Source organism: Tamandua tetradactyla, chromosome 14, assembly GCF_023851605.1.
Source record: "Tamandua tetradactyla isolate mTamTet1 chromosome 14, mTamTet1.pri, whole genome shotgun sequence".
In the NCBI taxonomy this organism is placed as follows: domain Eukaryota; kingdom Metazoa; phylum Chordata; class Mammalia; order Pilosa; family Myrmecophagidae; genus Tamandua; species Tamandua tetradactyla.
In genome coordinates, this window is record NC_135340.1 from 2,049,494 (window position 1) to 2,069,689 (window position 20,196).

Sequence of the window (20,196 nt, forward strand, 5' to 3'; positions counted from 1 at the left end):
TCAAGGAATTTTTTGTTTATTTTTGTTAACATAAAAATCTGTATGGCATGACAACTACTTAAGGGGAAGATAAGATTTCTTTCTACTTCAAAGTGTGATACTGTGATACTTAGGCACTAAAGCAGAGCTAGTAGTTCTTTTCTTGTTTCATGTTGGCTTATTTTAACTGATTGAGGTAAGCGTTGATTGTAAGATGTATGTAACCTAATGTTAACTTTGTGGTCTCAAGTGTTTAGCGAGCGGATTCCTAGTAGACCAAATCTACCACGAAGTGTGTGTTCTGAGGCATATACCTTGATGTTTAAAAGAAGTCTTTAATGACTTGTTTCATCTTTGAGGATCTACCTTTTAAACCTTCCATCTCTTGTAGTTTACAACTCTGCATGTACTACTAGGCCTCTAGAAATTAGTGTGTTAAACCAACTCAACGGGAGCAAATATCCATAGGTCTTGTTTTCCAAAGAAAAGTATTGTTTAGAGTAGCACAATTCTAAGACTGCCTATGCTGTTGCAAAGCAAGGGAAACACTCAGCCAGGCTTCTGAGTGGACATACAGTGCCCAAATCCTGTTCTGCTTAAGATGGTGGTAACACATACTGGTAAATAAAAAGAAAAGTTGTAAAAAAAAAAACAAACCTAGGAGAATTAGGCTACTAGATAGCAAGAATTATTACAAAGCTATAGCAGTTAATACCTGTGACATTGGCACAAAGATCAATCAATTAAATGAAATCAAGAGTCCAGAAACAGACCCTCTCTTAGTCCACTCATGTGTCACTGGGGAGGTCAGGCTGCAGGAATGGAAGGAAAGGAAAGCTTTTCACTTACACTGGAAATTTATTGCAAACATTGATGGAAAATCAAATGAATTTTGACTGCTACCTCACAAAATACACAAAATTCCATACCAGGTGGGTTGTAAATTATCTAAAATATAAAACTAAAAGATATCTACATGAACTTGAGGTAAGCAAAGACTTCTTAAAACTTTAGGCCTGACTATAAAAAGGTTGATAAAATGAACTTCCTTAAAATTAAGATATTCTGTTTATCTGAAGACACCTTTACAAAAATGAAAAGACAAGCCTCATAGTGGGAGAAGAGAATTGAATCCACAAAAGGCCCATCCACAATTTATAAAGCATTTCTACAAATCAAGAAAAAGGCAGACAACCCAATAGGAAAATGGGGGAAAGATTTTGAACAGGCATCCCACAAAAGGTTACATCCAAGTAGCTTATAAGTAAAAAAAAAAGCAGGTGTTCAATTTCATTAGTTATCAAATTAACAATTCAATACTATTGCACACCTCCAAAATGGGTAAAATGAAAAAAATGGACAAGAAAAAGTACTGGTGAGTTTGTGAAGAAACTGGGCCTTCATTCTTTCCTAGGGGAAATATAAAATGGTACCACCATTTTGGAAAACAGTTTGACAATTTCTTAAAATGTTAAGCATCTCCTATATGACCCTAGGAATTCCACTCCTAAGTATCTACCCTAGAGAAAATATTTCCACACAAAAAAGTTGTACATAAATGTCCATAGCAGGATTATTTATATTAGCCCAAAACTGGAAGCAACTCAAATATCGATCAGCCAGTGAATAAACAAAATGTGCTATATCCATGCAGTGGGGTACTATTTGGCAATAAAAACAAGATACTGATACAGGCTGCAATGTGGATGAGCCTCAAAAACATGCTAAGTGAAAGAAGACAGACAAAAGGCCACATACTGTATATTCCATGTATATGAAATAAGGCAAATCGATAAAGACAATAGATTCGTGATTGTATGGGACAAACTGTGAGAATGAGGAATGACTACAAATAGGCAAGAAGTTTCTTCTTTGAGATGATGAAAATATTCTAAAATTGTATTTTTGCACAGCTGTAAATTTACTAAAAATCACTGGAATGTACACTTAAAATGAGTGGATTTTATGGTATGTAAATATTCCTCAATAAAGCTACTGCTAGAAAGAGGATTTAATAATAAACACTTGAAAAAATATTCAACTTCATTAGTTACCAGGGAAACATAAATTAAATCAATAATGTAATAACACTACAAAAGAAACCCACAATGCAATGCTATTACATATTCACCCCGATGGCTAAGATGAGAAAGGACAATATGAAGTATAAGTGAAGACATGGAGGGACTTCCGGAGAAGATGGCGGCTTAGTAAGACGCGCGGGTCTTAATTCCTCCTCCAGAAAAGCAACTAAAGAAACAGAAACAATACGAAACAGCTCCCGGAGTCACGACAGAGACCAAAAAGACAGCGTACCCCATTCTGGAACAGCTGAACGGGCAGGGAGAATCTGCTGCGGTGAGCTACCCGAGGGGCGCGCGTTTTCCCGGCCGGGTCGGCTGGCGACTGGGGTCCCCTCCACGCACGTGACTCCCCGGTCTGACTGGGAACGTTGGATAGCGGGGCCCTCCCGTCACGCTTGGCGTTTCGGGCCAGCTGGGCAATTAGGACCGGCACTCTCCCAAGCTGCGGAGGCCAGCGACCCCCACCTCCACGTGCGGTTTCCCGGGCCGACTGCCGTGCAGACAGACGAGCGCCACGAGCGCCACCTACTGGGCAGGAAAAGAAAAACAGAGCCCAGAGATTTCACAGAAAAAGCTTTCAACCAGCTGGGTCCCACACCCAGAGAAATCTGATCAAATGCCCAGACACCAGCAGAAAATAATGGATGACGCTCGGAAAATTGAAGATATGGCCCAGTCAAAGGAACAAACCAATAGTTCAAATGAGATACAGGAGCTGAGACAACTAATGCTGAATATACGAACAGAAATGGAAAAATTCTTCAAAAACCAAATCAATAAATTGAGGGAGGACATGAAGAAGACATGGGCTGAACAAAAAGAAGAAATAGAAAATCTGAAAAAACAAATCACAGAACTTATGGGAGTGAAGGACAAAGAAGAAAAAATGGAAAAAACAATGGATACCTACAATGGTAGATCTAAAGAGACAGAAGCTACAATTAGTGAACTGGAGGATGGAACATCTGAATTCCAAAAAGAAACAGAAACTATAGGGAAAAGAATGGAAAAACTTGAGCAGGGGATCAGGGAACTGAATGACAATATGAAGCGCACAAATATACGTGTTGTGGGTGTCCCAGAAGGAGAAGAGAAGGGAAAAAGAGGAGAAAAACTAATGGAAGAAATTATCACTGAAAATTTCCCAACTCTTATGAAAGACCTAAATTTACAGATCCAAGAAGTGCAGCGCACCCCAAAGAGAATAGACCCAAATAGGCGTTCTCCAAGACACTTACTAGTTAGAATGTCAGAGGTCAAAGAGAAAGAGAGGATCTTGAAAGCAGCAAGAGAAAAACAATCTGTCACATACAAGGGAAACCCAATAAGACTATGTGTAGATTTCTCAGCAGAAACCATGGAAGCTAGAAGACAGTGGGATGATATATTTAAATTACTAAAAGAGAAAAACTGTCAACCAAGACTCCTATATCCAGCAAAATTGTCCTTCAAAAATGAAGGAGAAATTAAAACATTTATAGACAAAAAGTCACTGAGAGAATTTGTGACCAAGAGACCAGCTCTGCAAGAAATACTAAAGGGAGCACTAGAGTCAGATACGAAAAGACAGAAGAGAGAGGTATGGAGTAAAGTGTAGAAAGAAGGAAAATCAGAAATGATATATATAATACAAAAGCCAAAATGGTAGAGGAAAATATTATCCAAACAGTAATAATACTAAAAGTTAATGGACTGAATTTCCCAATCAAAAGACATAGAATGGCAGAATGGATTACGACCCAGCAATACCACTGCTAGGTATCTACTCAAGGGACTTAAGGGCAAAGACACAGACGGACATTTGCACACCAGTGTTTATAGCAGCATTATCTACAATTGCAAAGAGATGGAAACAGCCAAAATGTTCATCAACAGACGAGTGGCTAAACAAACTGTGGCGTATACCTACGATGGAATATTATGCAGCTTTAAGACAGACTAAACTTATGAAGCATGTAATAACATGGATGGACCTAGAGAACATTATGCTGAGTGAGTCTAGCCCAAAACTAAAGAACAAATACTGTAAGGTCCCACTGATGTGAACCGACATTTGAGAATCAGCTTGGAATATATCATTGGTAACAGAGACCAGCAGGAGTTAGAAACAGGGTAAGATAATGGGTAATTGGAGCTGAAGGGATACAGACTGTGCAACAGGACTAGATACAAAAACTCAAAAATGGACAGCACAATAATACCTAAGTGTAATGTAACTATGTTGGAACACTGAATGAAGCTGCACCTGAAATATGGTTTTTTGTTTGTTTGTGTGTTTGTATCTTTTGTTTTTGTTTTTTTCTTTTTCCTTTTTATATATATATATATTATTAGTATTATTATTTTAATTCTCTTCTCTATATTAACATTCTATATTTTTTTCTGCTGTTTTGCTAGTTCTTTTCCTAAATCGATGCAAATGTACTAAGAAATGATGATCATGCATCTATGTGATGATACTAAGAATTACTGAGTGCATTTGTAGAATGGAATGATTTCTAAATGTTGTGTTAATTTCTTTTCTTTTTTTTGATTAATAAAAAAATTAAAAAAAAAAAAAAAAAAAAAAAGACATGGAGCAACTGGAACCCACACAGACTGCTGGTAGAAGTATAAATTAGTACAGTCACTTTGGAGAGTGAAGCTGAATATACACATATCCTGTGTCCCAGCAATTCCAGTCCTAGTTCTACGCCTAAAAGACATGAACCAAAAAATATCCAGACATATACGCATGTTCATAGCGTTATTCATGCCTGCTAACAGTTGGAAACATCCCAAATGTCCATCTACTGTAGAGGGAATAAATTGTGATATATTCACAACTCATAATACTGCGGAACAATGAAAACGAATGAATTTCTACCCACATTAACATGGAATTGAATCTCTAAAAACACCATATATTAAAAATGTGCTGTATAATTCCATTTACGTAATGTTCAAACACAGACAGTCAGTGGTGCTGGAAATCAGGATATCTTTGGGGAGGAATAAGGGAATAATGGTCGAGAAGAGGCATGAAGAGATGCTTTGGAGGTGCTGGAAATGTTGCATTTCATATCACTTTGTGTTAAGTCAGCAAAATGTCCATCCATGATTTAAACATTTTTGTATGTACTCATATTTCAGTAAAAACATTTATTTAAAAGAAGCTGTACTAAGAGTTGTACTGGGGGAGGGGGTGTGGGGGAATACTGTCTCCCTGATTTTCACATTAACTCTGTGATATAGGTAGTGGAGCTCCTACTCTGTAAATGAGAAAACCAAAAAGGTTAGTCATTTTCACAGATTGAGTCTTTGGACGCTAACATCAATATGGCTCACAGTATCATGTAACAGTATGTTCATCACCATGATCATCTGTGTCGTAACTTCAACTCTCAAAGTTCACCCATTAGTGTCAGTCCATATTAGTGAGACCATACAGTATTTATCCTTTTGTTTCTGGTAGATTCACTCAGCATAATATCCTCAAGATTCATCCACATTGTTACAGCTTCATGACTTTATTCTGTCTTACAGCTGCATAACATTCCAGCGTATGTATATACCACAGCTGGTTTAGCCACTCGTCTGTTGATGGACAATTTGGGCTGTTTCCATCTATTGGCATTTGTAAATAATGCTGCTAAAAACTTTGGTGTAAGAATGTCCATTTGTGCCCTTGCCTTCAGTTCCTCTGAGTATATAGCTAGCAATGGGATTGCTGAATCATATGGCAATTCTATTCTTAGCTTCCTGAGGAACTGCCAGAAAGTGCTTTTCAGAGCGGTTGTACCATTTTACATTCCAATCAACAATGGAAAAGTGTGTGTCTTTCTCCACATCCTCTCCAGCAGTTGTTTTGTTTTGTTTTATAATGGCCAGTCTAGTGGGTGTCAGATGATATCTCATTGTGGTTTTGATTTCCATTTCCCTAATAGCCAGTGGAGTTGAGCATCTTTTCAATGTGCCTTTTAGCCAGTTGTATTTCCTCTTCTGGGAAGTGTCTGTTCTGAATTTATATCGGCTGTCAATGAAAGAATGTCACTAATACAGTATGGACACCATTTGCAATGTAAATGCATGCACCTTTTTTACATGCAGAACTTCAGCCTAGCAATTATTACAACAAATGTTTAGTCTAAAGCTCAAACACATTTTAACAATTTTGAAATTGAATTGCATACAAATCAAATAAAATTTACATCATAGAAAACATTTCCATCTAAGACTGTGGGGACACTTGAGGCTTCTGTGCATTGATCTCAGGGCCTTTTCACAAAGGTTCTTTTCTAACTCATCAAGGTTATCTTCAGCTTCACTCTCAATGAATGCGTGGTAGAATTCACATGTGAAGCAACTGGTCCTGGACTTTTATTTTGGGGGAGCTTCTTGTTGACTGATTCAATCTCTTGTGATTGGTTTGCTGAGGTCATCTATTTCTCTTTGAGTCAATGTTGGTTCTTGATGCCTTTCTAGGAAGTTGTCCATTTCATCTACATTGTCATATTTGTTAGCATAAGGTGGCTCATAGTATCCTCTCATCACTTCCTTTATTTCTAAGGGGTCAGTCGTTATATCTCTTCTTTCATTTCTGGTTTTATTTATTTGCATCCTCTCTCTCTCTCTTTTTTTTTTTTTTTGTTAACCTGGCCAAGGGTCCATTGATTTTATTGACTTTCTCAGAGAACCAACTTCTGGTTTTGTTGATTTTCTCAATTGTTTTCATGTTCTCAATTTCATTTATTTCTGCTCTAATCTTTGTTATTTCTTTCCTTTTACTTGTTTTGTTGCCATTTTTTCTCTAGGTCTTTCAAGTGAACAGTTAATTCCTTGATATTTGCTCTTTCTTCTTTTTTAATATAGGCATTTAAGGCAATAAATTTCCTTCTCAGCAATGTCTTTGCTGCATCTCATAAATTTTGATATGTTGTGTTTTCATTTGCCTCGAGATATTTACTGATTTCTCTTGTAATTTCTCCCTTGACCCACAGGTTGTTTAAGTGTGTGTTATTTAGCCTCTAGATAACTGAATTTTCTGGACCTCTGCCTACTATTGATTTCTAACTTCATTTCAATATGATCTGAGAAAGTGTCTTGTATTATTTCAGTCTTTTTAAATTTATTGAGACTTGCTTTGTGGCCCAGCATATGGTTTATCCTTGAGAATGATCCATGAGCACTTGAGAAAAATGTGTATCTGGCTGTTGTGGGGTGTAACGTTCTGTAAATGTCAGTTAAGTCTAGTTCATTTATTGTATTGTTCGAATTCTCTGTTTCTTTATTGATCCTCTGTCAAGATGTTCTATCCATTGATGAGATCAGGCTATTAAAATCTCCAGCTATGATTGCAGAGGTGTCTATTTCTCCCTTCAATGTTGTCAGCGTTTGCCTCGTGTACTTTAGAGCATCTGGCTCAGTGCATATTCATGATGTGTCTTCCTGTTGAATTGTGCCTTTTATTACTACATAATGTCCTTCTTTGTCTCTTTTAATTGTTTTACATTTGAAGTCTAATTTGTTGGATATTTGTATAGCTACCCCTGCTCTTTTCTGATTGTTGTTTGTATGTAATATCTTTTCCCAACCTTTCACTTACAACCTGTGTTTGTCCTTGGATCTAAAATGAGTCTCTTTTAGACAGGATATTAGATGGGTCCTGTTTTTTAATCCATTATACCAGTCTATGTCTTTTGATTGGGGAGTTTAATCCATTAAAATTTAATGTTATTACTGTAAAGGCAGTACTTTCTTCTACCCTTTTGTCTTTTGGATTTTAAATGCCATATCTACCTTTTTTTTTCTTTTTACCTTTACTGATGGTTTTCATCTCTGTGCTCTTCTCCAGACCTCTCTTTCCTGTCTTTTCCTATCTGCCTCTTGCTTAGACACAAATTCTCTCAGTAATTGTTTGTTGGAAAATCCCTTAATTTCCCCCCTCATTTTTGAAGAACAATTCTGCTGGCTATAGAATTCCTCACTGGCAGTTCTTCTTTTTTAGAGCCTTAAATATATCATACCACTGTCTTCTTGCCTCCGTGGTTTCTGCTGAGAAATCCACACATAGTCTTATTGGGTTTCTCTTGTATGTGATGGATTGCTTTTCCCTTGCTGCTTTCAGACTTCTCTCTGTCTTTGCCATTTGACAATCTAATTAGTAAGTGTCATGGAGTATGTGTAACAGGATGTGTGCTGTTTGTGGTATGCTGCACTTCTTGGATCTGAATTTTCTTTCATACAAGATGAGAAATTTTCAGTGACTATTTCCTCCATTAATCTTTCTCCTCCTTTTCCCTTCCGTTCTCCTTCTGGGACACCCACAGCACGTGTGTTCATGTCCTTCATGTTGTCAGTCAATTCCCTGAGACCCTGCTCATTTTTTTACCCATTTTTTCCCCTGTATTTTCTTTTGTATGTCGGATTTCAGATGTCCACTCCTCTAGTTCACTAGTCCTTTCTTTGGCCTCTTCAAATCTATTGTTGTAGGTTTCCATAGTTTTTTCATCTGTTTTATTGTGCCTTTCATAACCATAAGTTTGATTTGTTTTTTCAAACTTTTCAGTTATTTTTGTTTGCCCAATGTCTTCTTTATATCCTCCCTCAACTCATTGGTTTGATTTTTGATGAGATTTTGCATGTCTGTTCAAACATCCTGAATTAGTTGTTTCATTCCTGTATCTCATTTGAAGTGTTGATTTGTTCCTTTGGGCTATATCTTCATTTTCCTAGTATGACTTGTTATTTTTTGCTGGCATCAGTCAGATTTTCCCATACCAGACAGTGCTCCTCTCATGAGGAGAGAGTAGCCAGCATCAGTTTCCCTGAGGGTGAGACCCAGCAGGTTGTCAGACTTTCCTATGAAGCCTCTAGCCTGTGCTTTTCCTGTCCTGCCCAGCACGTGGCACTTGTCCACCCTCGGCTTCCCACCAGCATAAAGTGATGCGATGCCTTTAATTTCAGCAGGTTCTCCCTGACGGGGCATGGTTGAGACAGAAGGGAGGTTATAGGCTGGCTTTAATTGCTTCAGTTTTCCAGTCCTGAGGCCTGAATTCCTTGAAGGAGGGGTTCCACTTGATCTGGGCCCCCCTTTCTCTTGAGGAAAACACAGCCTTTAGGGGATTTACTCCTTTCACCTGACTAGTTACTTTGTCTCTCAGACCAGCTTAATTCTGCCCTTGCCTGGGGCAGTGCTGGAGCCTGAGCATGCTTCCAGTTCTATCTAGTGAGCTATTAAGGAGTAGAAGAAAAGAAAACAAAAAGCCTTTTAAGAACTGGTCACTGATGTTCCCCCAGCAGTTGTTCTTTCCTGTTCCTGGCTATTTACCAGCTGCTCTGAAGGACAAAATAATTCCAACCTCACTGTGCTGCCACTCACTCCCTTTGCTTTTCTGTTTGGAACAAGTTGAAGATGCCATACCAATGTCATCTGAACAGTCTTAATACTTACTGAGCAACTTATAGTTCACATTATATTCAAAGCTAAATCTTCTCTTCTTAACTTGTAACTGTGTGTGAGTGTGTTAGATTTATACATATGTCACTGTCCTTTATCAGTCTGTTTCCCCTTGAGCTCATAATGGCAGAGCTATAGAAAACTTAAGAAAATATTTTTAAATTATTGTCCTGTCCATAAATAACTCTCCAATTTCTTTTTAATGCAAATAAAATAACCCAATACCACACTTTGTACCTCCTTTTATTGTATTCTAATTGTTTATATATCTGTCTGTCCTTCTACAATTAATGCCCAAGTATAAGGACTGTGTTTTAATTCAATTTTGTATCTACAGTATGTTGCAGGAAATAGTTTCCCATTACTATCATTATCATTGAGAACAAACAGGGATAAAAAAATGTTTATCCCATTGTTTTAGTTTGCCAAGGCTGCTGGAATGCAACATACCAGAAGTGGACTGGCTTTTATAAAGGGGATTTATTTAGTTACAAATTTGCAGTTATTTGAATGAAAGGAAGCTGCCTTTCCTCTGGCTTCCTCTGTTGCATGGGAAGGCGCACGGTGATGTCTGCTGGCTTCCCCCCAGGCTTCTAGATTCAAATTACTTTCCCTGGAGAAATTCCTTTCTGCATCTCCAAGCATCCAGTCTGGAGCACTTTCTCTTGCTTCTGACTCTTCCTTTTGAGCCTCACTCATTGTGGAAGGCACTCCCCTTAGCCGGCTGCAGATATAATCAGCTGTAGATGAAATTTATGTGCTCATGATTTAAGTCCACAGCAACAGAACAACTGGGCACCATCACCTGGCCAAGTTGACACCTGAACCTAACTACTACACCCATGTATTTGTACTTTACTTGTAGGACCTTAGTTTGAGGGACCAGTGTGCAAAAAGGTAGCATTTAAAGCATCTAGTCTTATGATTTCTGAACATCCCTCTTGGGAATAAATCAGGGAAATGAATGGCAGTGTGTGAACAGTGCACTAATGCCCTCTCCTAGTGGCAGGATTTAGATCCATCATTGCCAGAATTGCATTTTTATTCAACACATTTTAATTAGGTGATTATGTGCCAGACAGTATATTTTAAGACTACTTCTGAGCACCACGAATCAGAGTCCACGAGCCAGTGACCTTTGGAGATAAAGGAAAATGCCTTCATGAAACAGGAAGCCAGGAGAAGAAGCTAGCAGATGACGCCGTGTTTGCCGTGTGCCCTTCCAGATGAGAAAGGAACCCTGACCGTGTTCACCGTGTGCCTTTCCAGATGAGAGGGAAACTCTGATTGTGTTCGCCATGTGCCCTTCCACTTGAGAAAGAAACCCTGAACTTCATCGGCCTTCTTGAACCAAGGGAGTTCCAATGAATTCACTCAGGTTTCTCTTTGAAGGTCAGAGAATTACTGATAATCACACTCCAAAAGAACTGGGAATGGAAGAAGAAGATGTGATTGAAGTATATCAGGAACAAACAGGCGGTCATTCAACGGTTTAGAGATTCTTTAATTTTTTTTTTTCTTTTCCCTTACTCCTTTTTTATTTTTAAAAATAGTTCTTTTGTAATGTGGTGTTCAAAACGGAATTGAAAACTGGCACCCCATCTCTTTAAAACATCTGGTATTTTGAATTCTAGTGCTCAATATTCATTATTGTTTGTTTTCATTGTGCTGATTTTGGTGATCAAGACTCAGCCCCCTTCATATTGCCCTCTCCTTTTAAAAAAATTACATATGTGTACAGAGAGGTCACCTTTTCCAGGACTGCGCGTTTTCAGGCTGTGGTGATAAATAAGATCGACCAATGAAAGTGTTCATAATGACTTTCCAGTTGGCCCTGAGGTTCTAGCATGTGATTGCTTCACTCCTGGGCTTTGACTTTCAGTGGGAGATGGAAGTTTTCAGAGAACTGAACTGTGGAAAAATGACCTTTCCTTAATTTGAATCTACTTTTAAAATCTGAAGGTCTGGACCAGAAGATGAGGACTATCCAGTTGGAGTCAAGGTGACAAATATGGTGGGAGTAATGACCAACTCCAAAGATGGTTTCACTGAAGAGACAAGGCATTTTAAGATTATAAACAGTCTTGTCAGAAGATCCCAGAAAAGTTCTAATTTTCACTAACAGTTCATAAAGTTATTCATGCAGAATATACATGCAGAATATACAACAGAGCACAGCTCTTTTTTATTTTATTTGTACTTTTTGGCCTGGGATTTGGGTTTTAAATGGACATTGTCTGTACCAGCTTCACTAAAATAAACAAAATATTTGTAAAAACCATAAAAAAAAAAAAAAGACTACTTCTGTCCCACACTCAGGCAAAATAGATTGTAAAGCTGAAGAAGAGAACGCAGAAAGGAAATTACATGTCAATGAGCAGTGTAGGTGAGTCAAAGTCCATTCTGTCTATCCTGCGAAACAATTTCAAGGTACTTACGTAATCCACAAAACCTTAATTTTTCTGCTGCTTATTGTGCTGATGTTTTTACTGACTTCCGTAAAAGCAGGCATCATGGTACCAGAAAGTGTACCCAGATCTCAGAGCTCTCTCACACTCCTTCAGGGACGCAGGCCCTTCTGCGTCCTCCTTTCCCTCTACAGCAAACCTGCTCTCAAGAGCCTTTGCTCATAGCAGTGGGGCTCTAGCACATCAGTGGTAACTCAGATTATATTTTATTGAGAGGAAGATAGTAACATCACTGACCTCTACCATGTGTCAGGCATTCCTAGACATTGTACGTATGGGATCTCATTTCATTTTCAAAACACATCACTGAAATAGCTATTATTAACCCCATTTCTAAATAGGGTCAAAAGGTACCATAGATGGTTCTTAACCTTCATGGCTATCTTTGGAAACCCTTCCTATGTTAGGAAATTTCCCATATTCAGAATCTGGACTTTCCCAGAAGGAAACCCAAACTCCCTTTGCCAGCACCTTGGCAGCTGTGGTGCGGACTCTCCCCACCAGGCTGGCTCACAGAAGGCCATCATGGGGAAGCACGTGTCCCTAATCCATACGTCTGGCTGGGATGGAGTGGAGGCGTCTGGCTCAAGAACAAGAATGATGGAGATTCTTGTGTACAGTAAAGACAGTGGAGCAGCACTGAGGTCTGGCTGAGCTGTCCTGCAGAGAGGTTTCGGTACTGCTGCTGGCTATGTCGTCTCCAGATCTGGCTCTCTGACCCTCTTGGAGATCCCATAAGCTATTTAATATTCTTTAATAAATTCTGCTCAAACGAGCTGACATGATTCTATGATTGGCAAGATCCCAAAATTCCTCCAATTTCATACAGCTGTAAAAGAACAGCACCCAGCTATAAACCCAGTTCTGTTGGCCTCTCGGCCTTCTGCTCTTCCTCCACTGCATGCCATCTCCTTTCTTAGAGACTGTCCATGAGCTGCAGCATGCAAGGGAGAAAGAGCACTGCTCTGGCAGTAGGAAGCATTGGGTTCTAATTCCAGGTCTTTTCTTTCCCGGCTGAGTGACCTTGGACAAATCAGTTCCACTTATTTTTCTCAGAAGCAGAATGAGGAGATTCACTAAACTCCCTTCCATACGTCTTTAGCATTGTCCTTTCTTTGAATCCCCGAGCCTTTATTTTGTTATAATGCAGAAATTACCGACACAGAGAGGGGACAGTTTCAAAGGGAAAAGGACACACACTCTCCATGAGGACACCCTCCGATCGAACCCTCAGGAATGCAGGTTATAACTCTGAGCGACTGAAAAGATGTTTTACCTTGACTGGTAGGCCTTAAGTGACTCCACAAATATACATGTTTTCAGTAAATTATGGAATACATATTAATAGTAAATGAAATTCCTACCTGAACAGAAAAGAGTGTGACGAGATTATCATCTCGACGACAATAACTATAATAGCTAACGTGAGTATAGCCCTCATCTAACTGCACAACTTTAAGCGGCAGCTAATGCCTGGATTGCAGATGGCAGAAATGAAGCATAAGGAGGCTAAGTAACTTGCCTGAGTCCTCATGGATGGCTATTAGCAGCGCTGGATTGGGGTCCAGACACTCTGCCCCCAGAGTCCTTGCTCTTATCGAGAAAGTCAGAAGCAGATGATATTGTAGAAAAATAAATCTGTTGCTGTTTAAGATGAAGGATTTCTTATTATTGGGGGAAATGTTTGCATACGTGTATTTTCACAAGGACTTACACATGGACTCATTTTATTTATTTTTCTGTCTTTTGTGGACTCATGTTAGTTGCCTCACAATATCTCATTGTTGATGTCTGACAATGAGCCATTCCTGTGAAAGCGATTTACAATAGGATTTCCTCATGTGGTTGTAATTATAATCTTCATTCAAACCTTGGTGTGCATGAAACTATTTAGATCTTTCGTGAGGATCTTATGAAACTATTCAGATTGGATCAACAGATGCCTCAAAACTCCAATGGTTGACATGGAAAATGGATCTAGGGTGCCAGAGGTTTCTGTTTGTACAACAAATTAGACAGCAGTGGATAAGCATCACAAAGTCTGCACAAGGAAGGGGAAAGATGATGTGACTTATTCTTACAGTATTAACTCCATTTAAAAAAAAAAAATGGATGCAGGGCGGGCCATGGTGGCTCAGTAGGCAGAGTTCTCACCTGCCATGCCGGAGACCCGGGTTCGATTCCCAGTGCCTGCCCATGCAAAAATAAATAAATAAATGCATTTCTAAAACAATTATGAAAATTATGTAAAGTGAGGAATGTTTTTTAAATACAAATAATTCATACTTCCTACCCTACTCCCTACCCCCACAGCTTGTCTCACACACACATGAATATTTGTTCTAATACTGAGTTGTCTTAAGGCAGATTTATATTTCTTTAACCACATAATTAGAGCTAGCTTGCTTGAAACCACAGTATGGTACAGCAGATGATAGAGAATATGGCTCAGAACCAACACCCATGTTTTAGGCCTATTTGTTGCTACAGGTTCATTTTTTGTTTGTTTTGTTTTTCACTCTAAAAGTCATTAAAATGTTCTGTATCTATTTCCTAAAATGCCGACATGCCCTCTCTCCTTCACGGACCCTTGTGTAGTATTTTGAAAGCCTGAAGTACAAAGCACACACCAGCCTTCCACGGCCCCCGATCCAGTTGGCTCCACGGAGGAGACCACGGGGTGAGGGCTGGAGAACTTGCTCTGCCCGCTGACACGGCCTTTGACCTTGGGAGAGCCACTTCATCTCCAGTGGCCGACAGGTGTCTCAGTCAAGGTCTGCGTTCCAAACAGCTACTTCTGCATCAGGGCTTTAAGCTGAAGTTCAAAAAGTAATAATTTAGTGTTCTTTCCTATTTATTCGGCCTCATAAATTTATGTTTTAAAAGACTTTTCCCTGGAACATATTGATTCTAAAATCATAATGGCATAGGAGCGCCTTATGGTTACGTAGCTGGCAGTGCAGGCAGCCTTGAGGTTCTGAGACATTTTCCTGAGGGAGGGTCACCACGCACATCGACCCTGGCCTGTGTACAGGGTTGACCCCGGGGGTCAGCGGTGGTCCTGCTGAGCTCCTGTCTCAGTTTCTTGGGGCTGCCATTAACAAATGACCAGGAGCTAGAAGGCTGCAAACAACAGAAATGTATCTCACAGAGCCAGAGGCTGGAAGCCGGGAATCAAGTTCCCGTGAAACGCTAGGGTAAGTCCTTCACCACCTCTCCCGGCTTCCGTGTGGCCGGCCTTGCTCTGTGTCCGTGGCTGGCCGACACCCCCTGCCACTCCATCCTTGCGCGGCCGTCTCGCAGTGCGTCTCTGCAGGCTGCTCTCCCCTTACAAGGACTCCGGCCTCACTGGATTACAGCCCACCCCATCCAGTTTGGCCTGGTTTCAACTCATCACCTTGTCAAAGTCCTTGTTTCCAAAGCAGGACACATTCGGCGGCCTGGGTGTTAGGACACAGTTGTACCTTGAATGCATCTCACTGGAGGACGCAGTTCAATTGGGAAGAGCGATGACGGCGTTCGAGTTCCCTGTGAGAATACTGGGCGTTTGTGCACAACACGTGGAAACACAAAACTGTTCAGGTTGTTAAAGGGAGATGCAGAAATGAAGAAAGCTTTTAGAAATGGAGAGGTGCTTCGAAAGGACTAACCTGCCACATGTAAAGCATAATAAGTATTGAAAAGGGGCAAAAAGCCCCCCCAAAATAACCAAGATATTATGAACGAGGGGTGAAGATACCTTATCGTTGGCGAGGCTGCATGTGAAGTCAGGGTGACAGGCTCTTTCTAAATGGATTGTCCAACATTTACATTGATTCGCCAGGCTTTACTATCTCTGATAAAGGGAAAAGTTATTTATGTTCCTGGTTTGGTAACATTTTAGCAGCCATGGCTGAGGAACAAGCTGCAGACAGCTGGCTTCTCTTTAGATTGTCATCCATCCCAGTTGCACGCCGACCTGCCTCGCCAGCATTGGGTGCTCAAGGACGGAGGAACCTTTTCAAGATGTTTGGGTTGTTATGACTCCATCCACCCCGCCAGAGAACAGGCTCTGGAAACAGAGGAGGTGGGTTTGAAACCCGTCTTCAGTCCTTGATGATAGGATAGTTTAGTGTACACCAGCCAACCTCTCAGAGTCCTATTCTTTTTTAAAAGTAAAGCAGCTGATAATTCCAACCATGTACAATTGTTGTAAGGCTTAGAAATGGTGTAGACATTGAGGCTGAGACATGAAAAATACCCCCGAATGGTAGTTATTCACTATTTTCTGCATGTGTCCTGGAAGCAATTTCCCCCTTTCCACATCTCCTTAAAGCAGGGAAAGTAAATTCAGATATTTCATCATGGTGCTGTGCAGTGTCATTTTAAGATCACAATGACTCAACTCCCTTTTCCTTATGGGAAATGTAACCCTCACAGGGTAAGTGTCCTGCTGCATCCCAGGAGATTTACTCCCCGGAGCTTTGAAGTGGTGCATAATGTCAGGACTGAACTTGATGGAAATTAAAATAGAAGGAGGGTGCTACATCACACATCAAATTACCTGGGGGGAGCTGCGAGGGTGGTTCGGTGGTAGGATTCTCGCCTGCCATGCGGGAGACCCAGTTCGGTTCCCGGCCGGATTCCCAGCCGTGCACTCCCCAGACAAACAAGCAAACAAGCAAAACCCAAAAAACCAACCAAACAAAAAATCAACACGTGGTGCTCAATAAGGGGATACATACATGGACAAGGATGAAATGTGACCCCCGCTACACAGCACACACAAAAAAGTATTGGGGGCCAACTCTCAATGTCCTGCTTATTAACCCAAAAAGCCTGACCGGGGCCCCTGTGTGTTTAGCATCATCAAAAGGGCTGGGAGCAGGTTCAGGATCAGGCGACCCTCGTCCTGTTCCCGCCCCACAACTCTCAGGCTCGTGTCCCCAGGCACATCACTGGCCCTCGCCAGGACTCGGGTCCCCATCTGCACCTGGGAGAAGACCAGTGTCTCACTGCCAGGGCTGTGCGCAGTGAGTTCCTGGTGCCCTTAGCGTGGGGCCTGCCAGGAGGCGAGAACTCATCAGTGCCCGCCACTGCTGTTACGGTGCAGCTGAGAGTAACCAACTGCACAGGACCAAACACCTGTAAGAGGTAGAAACCCTGATCTTTTAACATCAAATCTCAGGTGCTTGTTACCACGTTTGGCCGTAATGAAGTTTATTGTTTCCTGAGATGATTAAAATACCACAGCAGCACGTGTGCTGTCACAGGGACACCGACGCATTTTCTATTATTAATTATGCAGAGTCACAAATAAAAGCACACCAAAAGTAGGAAATAAGGATGATGTTTCGCTGCTGCTTGTCCTTGCTTGAGTAAAAGACCCCACATGTCAGAACTTCTCCCAGCCTTTCAAGAGCTGTCCTTCCCAGGAGTTACGTTCTCGGAGATGGAGCGAGTGGCCGACCTGCCAGCTGAAAGGACAGCCCAGAGGCCACAGTGTCGTCTCTGTTTTGTGCTAAATGATGATGTCAACTGTTTATCTCCCTTTCAAAGGTGTTCTCAAAAAGTTTGTTCCAACTTTCTCCAAACAGAACAAGCACTGCCGCTGCTAGTCAGCCGGGCTCAGCTTCGCTGCCTGGTCGGGCAGGAAGGGCTGGTGCGCTTGCTCCTCGCGTTAACATCCCTGGGGCTTGGTGCTGAACCCCGCAGAGTCAATAAAAGTTAACTTTCCAGACTAACTTCAGCCTGGTATGAACTTCAGACAAGGCAGCTTTGGAGAAATTCTCACTGATTTCCTCACTTCCTCATCTAAAAAATTTTTTTCTAATTATCAAAAAGAAATAATCATCAGCATAGACCTTATTTAGGGCCAGAAAACAAATCTCAAAACATTTCAAAGAATTGAAATCATACAAAGTGAATGCCCCGACAAAAATGGAATGAAATAGAAATTAGTAACAGAAAGATATATGGAAAATTCTAAATAGTTGGAAATTAAGCAACACACTCCAAAATAACCTATGGGTCAGTCTCGGAAAGACATTTGCAACCTGATGTTCATGTTGACATCGTTCATGGCACCCAATGGATGGAGGTGGCCGAAGGATGCACCGACTGAGAAGCAGAAGGGTGAACTGTGGTGTGGCCGTATGACGGAATATTGTGCGGTTACAGAAAGGAACGAAGTCATGAGGCATTTAACGAGGTGACTGAACCATGAGGACGTTATGTTGAGCAAAATAAGCCAGAAACAAAAGGACAAATATTGTATGGTCTCCTTTAGAAAATACTTATAAGAAATTTGGGGCCTAGGTTGTACGCTCTTACAGCAGTCACGTTTATTCCTGAGCTTTAAGTGTTATTTCTAAATTCTGAGATACATGCCATATCTGCATAGCCAGGTGTTTTCCTGGAACTTTGGGTACCTGTGTGACACTTGAGACTCAGAGGTGGAGTCCGGCAGCCTTGAAAGTCAGCATTCCTAAATGCAGCAATGGTTAAGGAAGACGAAGAAGAGATCAGGCTTCCATTAGTGATAAGAATGAAGCCAATCTGGTCGGGACTAAGGTAAATCAGAGTACAGATTAAAAGATGATATTGTCTGTGTTTTAGAACTTCACCTACTGTTTGAGACCAAAGGAAGAGAGGTTTATTTTGTGCAAAACCTAAATTTTTTGTAGCACACAACCTAACTTAACCTGTCCAGCCAGTTCAGTTCAACAACCTAAACACAAGAGTCTAGAACTGGAAATAAGGTCTTACAATTCAGTATAGCTTAATGTAATTCTGGATATATTCCAGAGTATGTTGGGCAGTTCATTAAAAAGTACTGGCAAAGTCCCTTGATGGACTGGAGAGAAAAAACTGAACTATTTATCTTTCCCACTTGGGAAATCCCTGACACTCTCTCAGACATTAGGGACTATCAAGTTAACAGGCCAAGCCCTTGATGTTGAGGCTTGCTCTTAAGAAACTTATTTCTGGAATGGAGACACTAAACCTACCTATAGTTATGCCTAAGAGTTATTTCCAGAGAACCTCTTTTGTTGCTCAGATGTGGCCTCTCTCTAAGCCCAACTCTGCAAGTAAAATCATTAGCCCCCCCCCACATGGGACATAATGTCCAGAGGTGTGAGTCTCCCTGGCAACATGGGACATGACTCCCAGGGATGAGACTAGCCCTGGCACCGTGGGGTCGACAATGCCTACCTGACCAAAGGGAGAAAAGAAATGTAACAAAATAAGGTATAGGTGACTAAGGAAGTTCAAATAGAGTCGAGAGGCTATTCTGGAGGTCACCTTTATGCAAGCTTCAACTAGATACTGCTAACTGCCATGGTAAGCCAAGCCCCAACCAACAGTATTCCTGCAAACCTTAAAGAGTGTCCAGGGCTCTATCAGAGACTCTTTGAAAGTCTCATTCAATAAGTTTATTTTTCAGAAACCTAAAACCTCCAGATGGTTCCTAGGCCAGATAAGCCCTGAAACCTAAAGTTACCAGTATCTCCAAGAACATCAACCAGTTACATTCCCCTACCCCATAATGTCAACGTCTCTTTTCAACATGATAAAGTTAGAATGGCCATTGCCCAAATATTCCTAAGGAGTGGGAGAAGGATCAAAGGAGAAGGAGTTATATCAGAGAAGATAGGACTTAACAAATGAGAATGACAAATAAATCATTATATTGATATTTCTTTTTAGTCTCCAATGTCTTAGAGCATCTAAACCTGAAATGGTGGAGCTGTAACCCATACCATACTTTGAAATCTGTTCTAAAACTACTTGTTAAAATGTACTTTGAAATTTATCACTTTTTTGTAAATATGTTATATTTCACAATAAAAAATGTTAAAAAATGAAAATAACCCATGGGTCAAATAGGAAGTCACAAGAGAAATAAGAAAATCTTTTGAACTGAATGAAAAAAAAATTCAACATAACAAGATTTGTGGAATGCATTTAAAGTAGTGCTTTGAAGAAAATATATGGCTTTAAAGGCTTGTATTACAAATGAAGAAAGACCTAAAATCTATTATCTGAACTGCCACCTTTAAGAATCTTCAAAAAAGAAGAGGAATTTAAACTCAAAAAAAGCTGAAGAAGTAGAATAATAAAGATAAGAGATTAAATCAATGAAATTAAATAATAGAAAAACAATAGATGAAATCAGTGAAATAAAAAGTCGGTTCTTTAAAAAGATAATTAATAAACCTCCAACAAACTGGAAAAAAAGAGGGTG

General features: G+C 40.3%; 1 protein-coding gene across 1 annotated transcript; it reads left to right on the top strand.

Moving 5' to 3' along the window:
• Nucleotides 1-580: 580 nt before the first annotated feature.
• On the top strand, nt 581-13,893 carry LOC143656570 (small ubiquitin-related modifier 1-like). Its single transcript, XM_077128604.1, has 2 exons — nt 581-586; nt 10,857-13,893. Exons 1-2 carry the CDS (start codon nt 581-583, stop codon nt 10,995-10,997), a joined length of 147 nt encoding a protein of 48 aa, XP_076984719.1. The 3' UTR covers nt 10,998-13,893.
• The last annotated feature ends 6,303 nt before the right edge of the window (nt 13,894-20,196 follow it).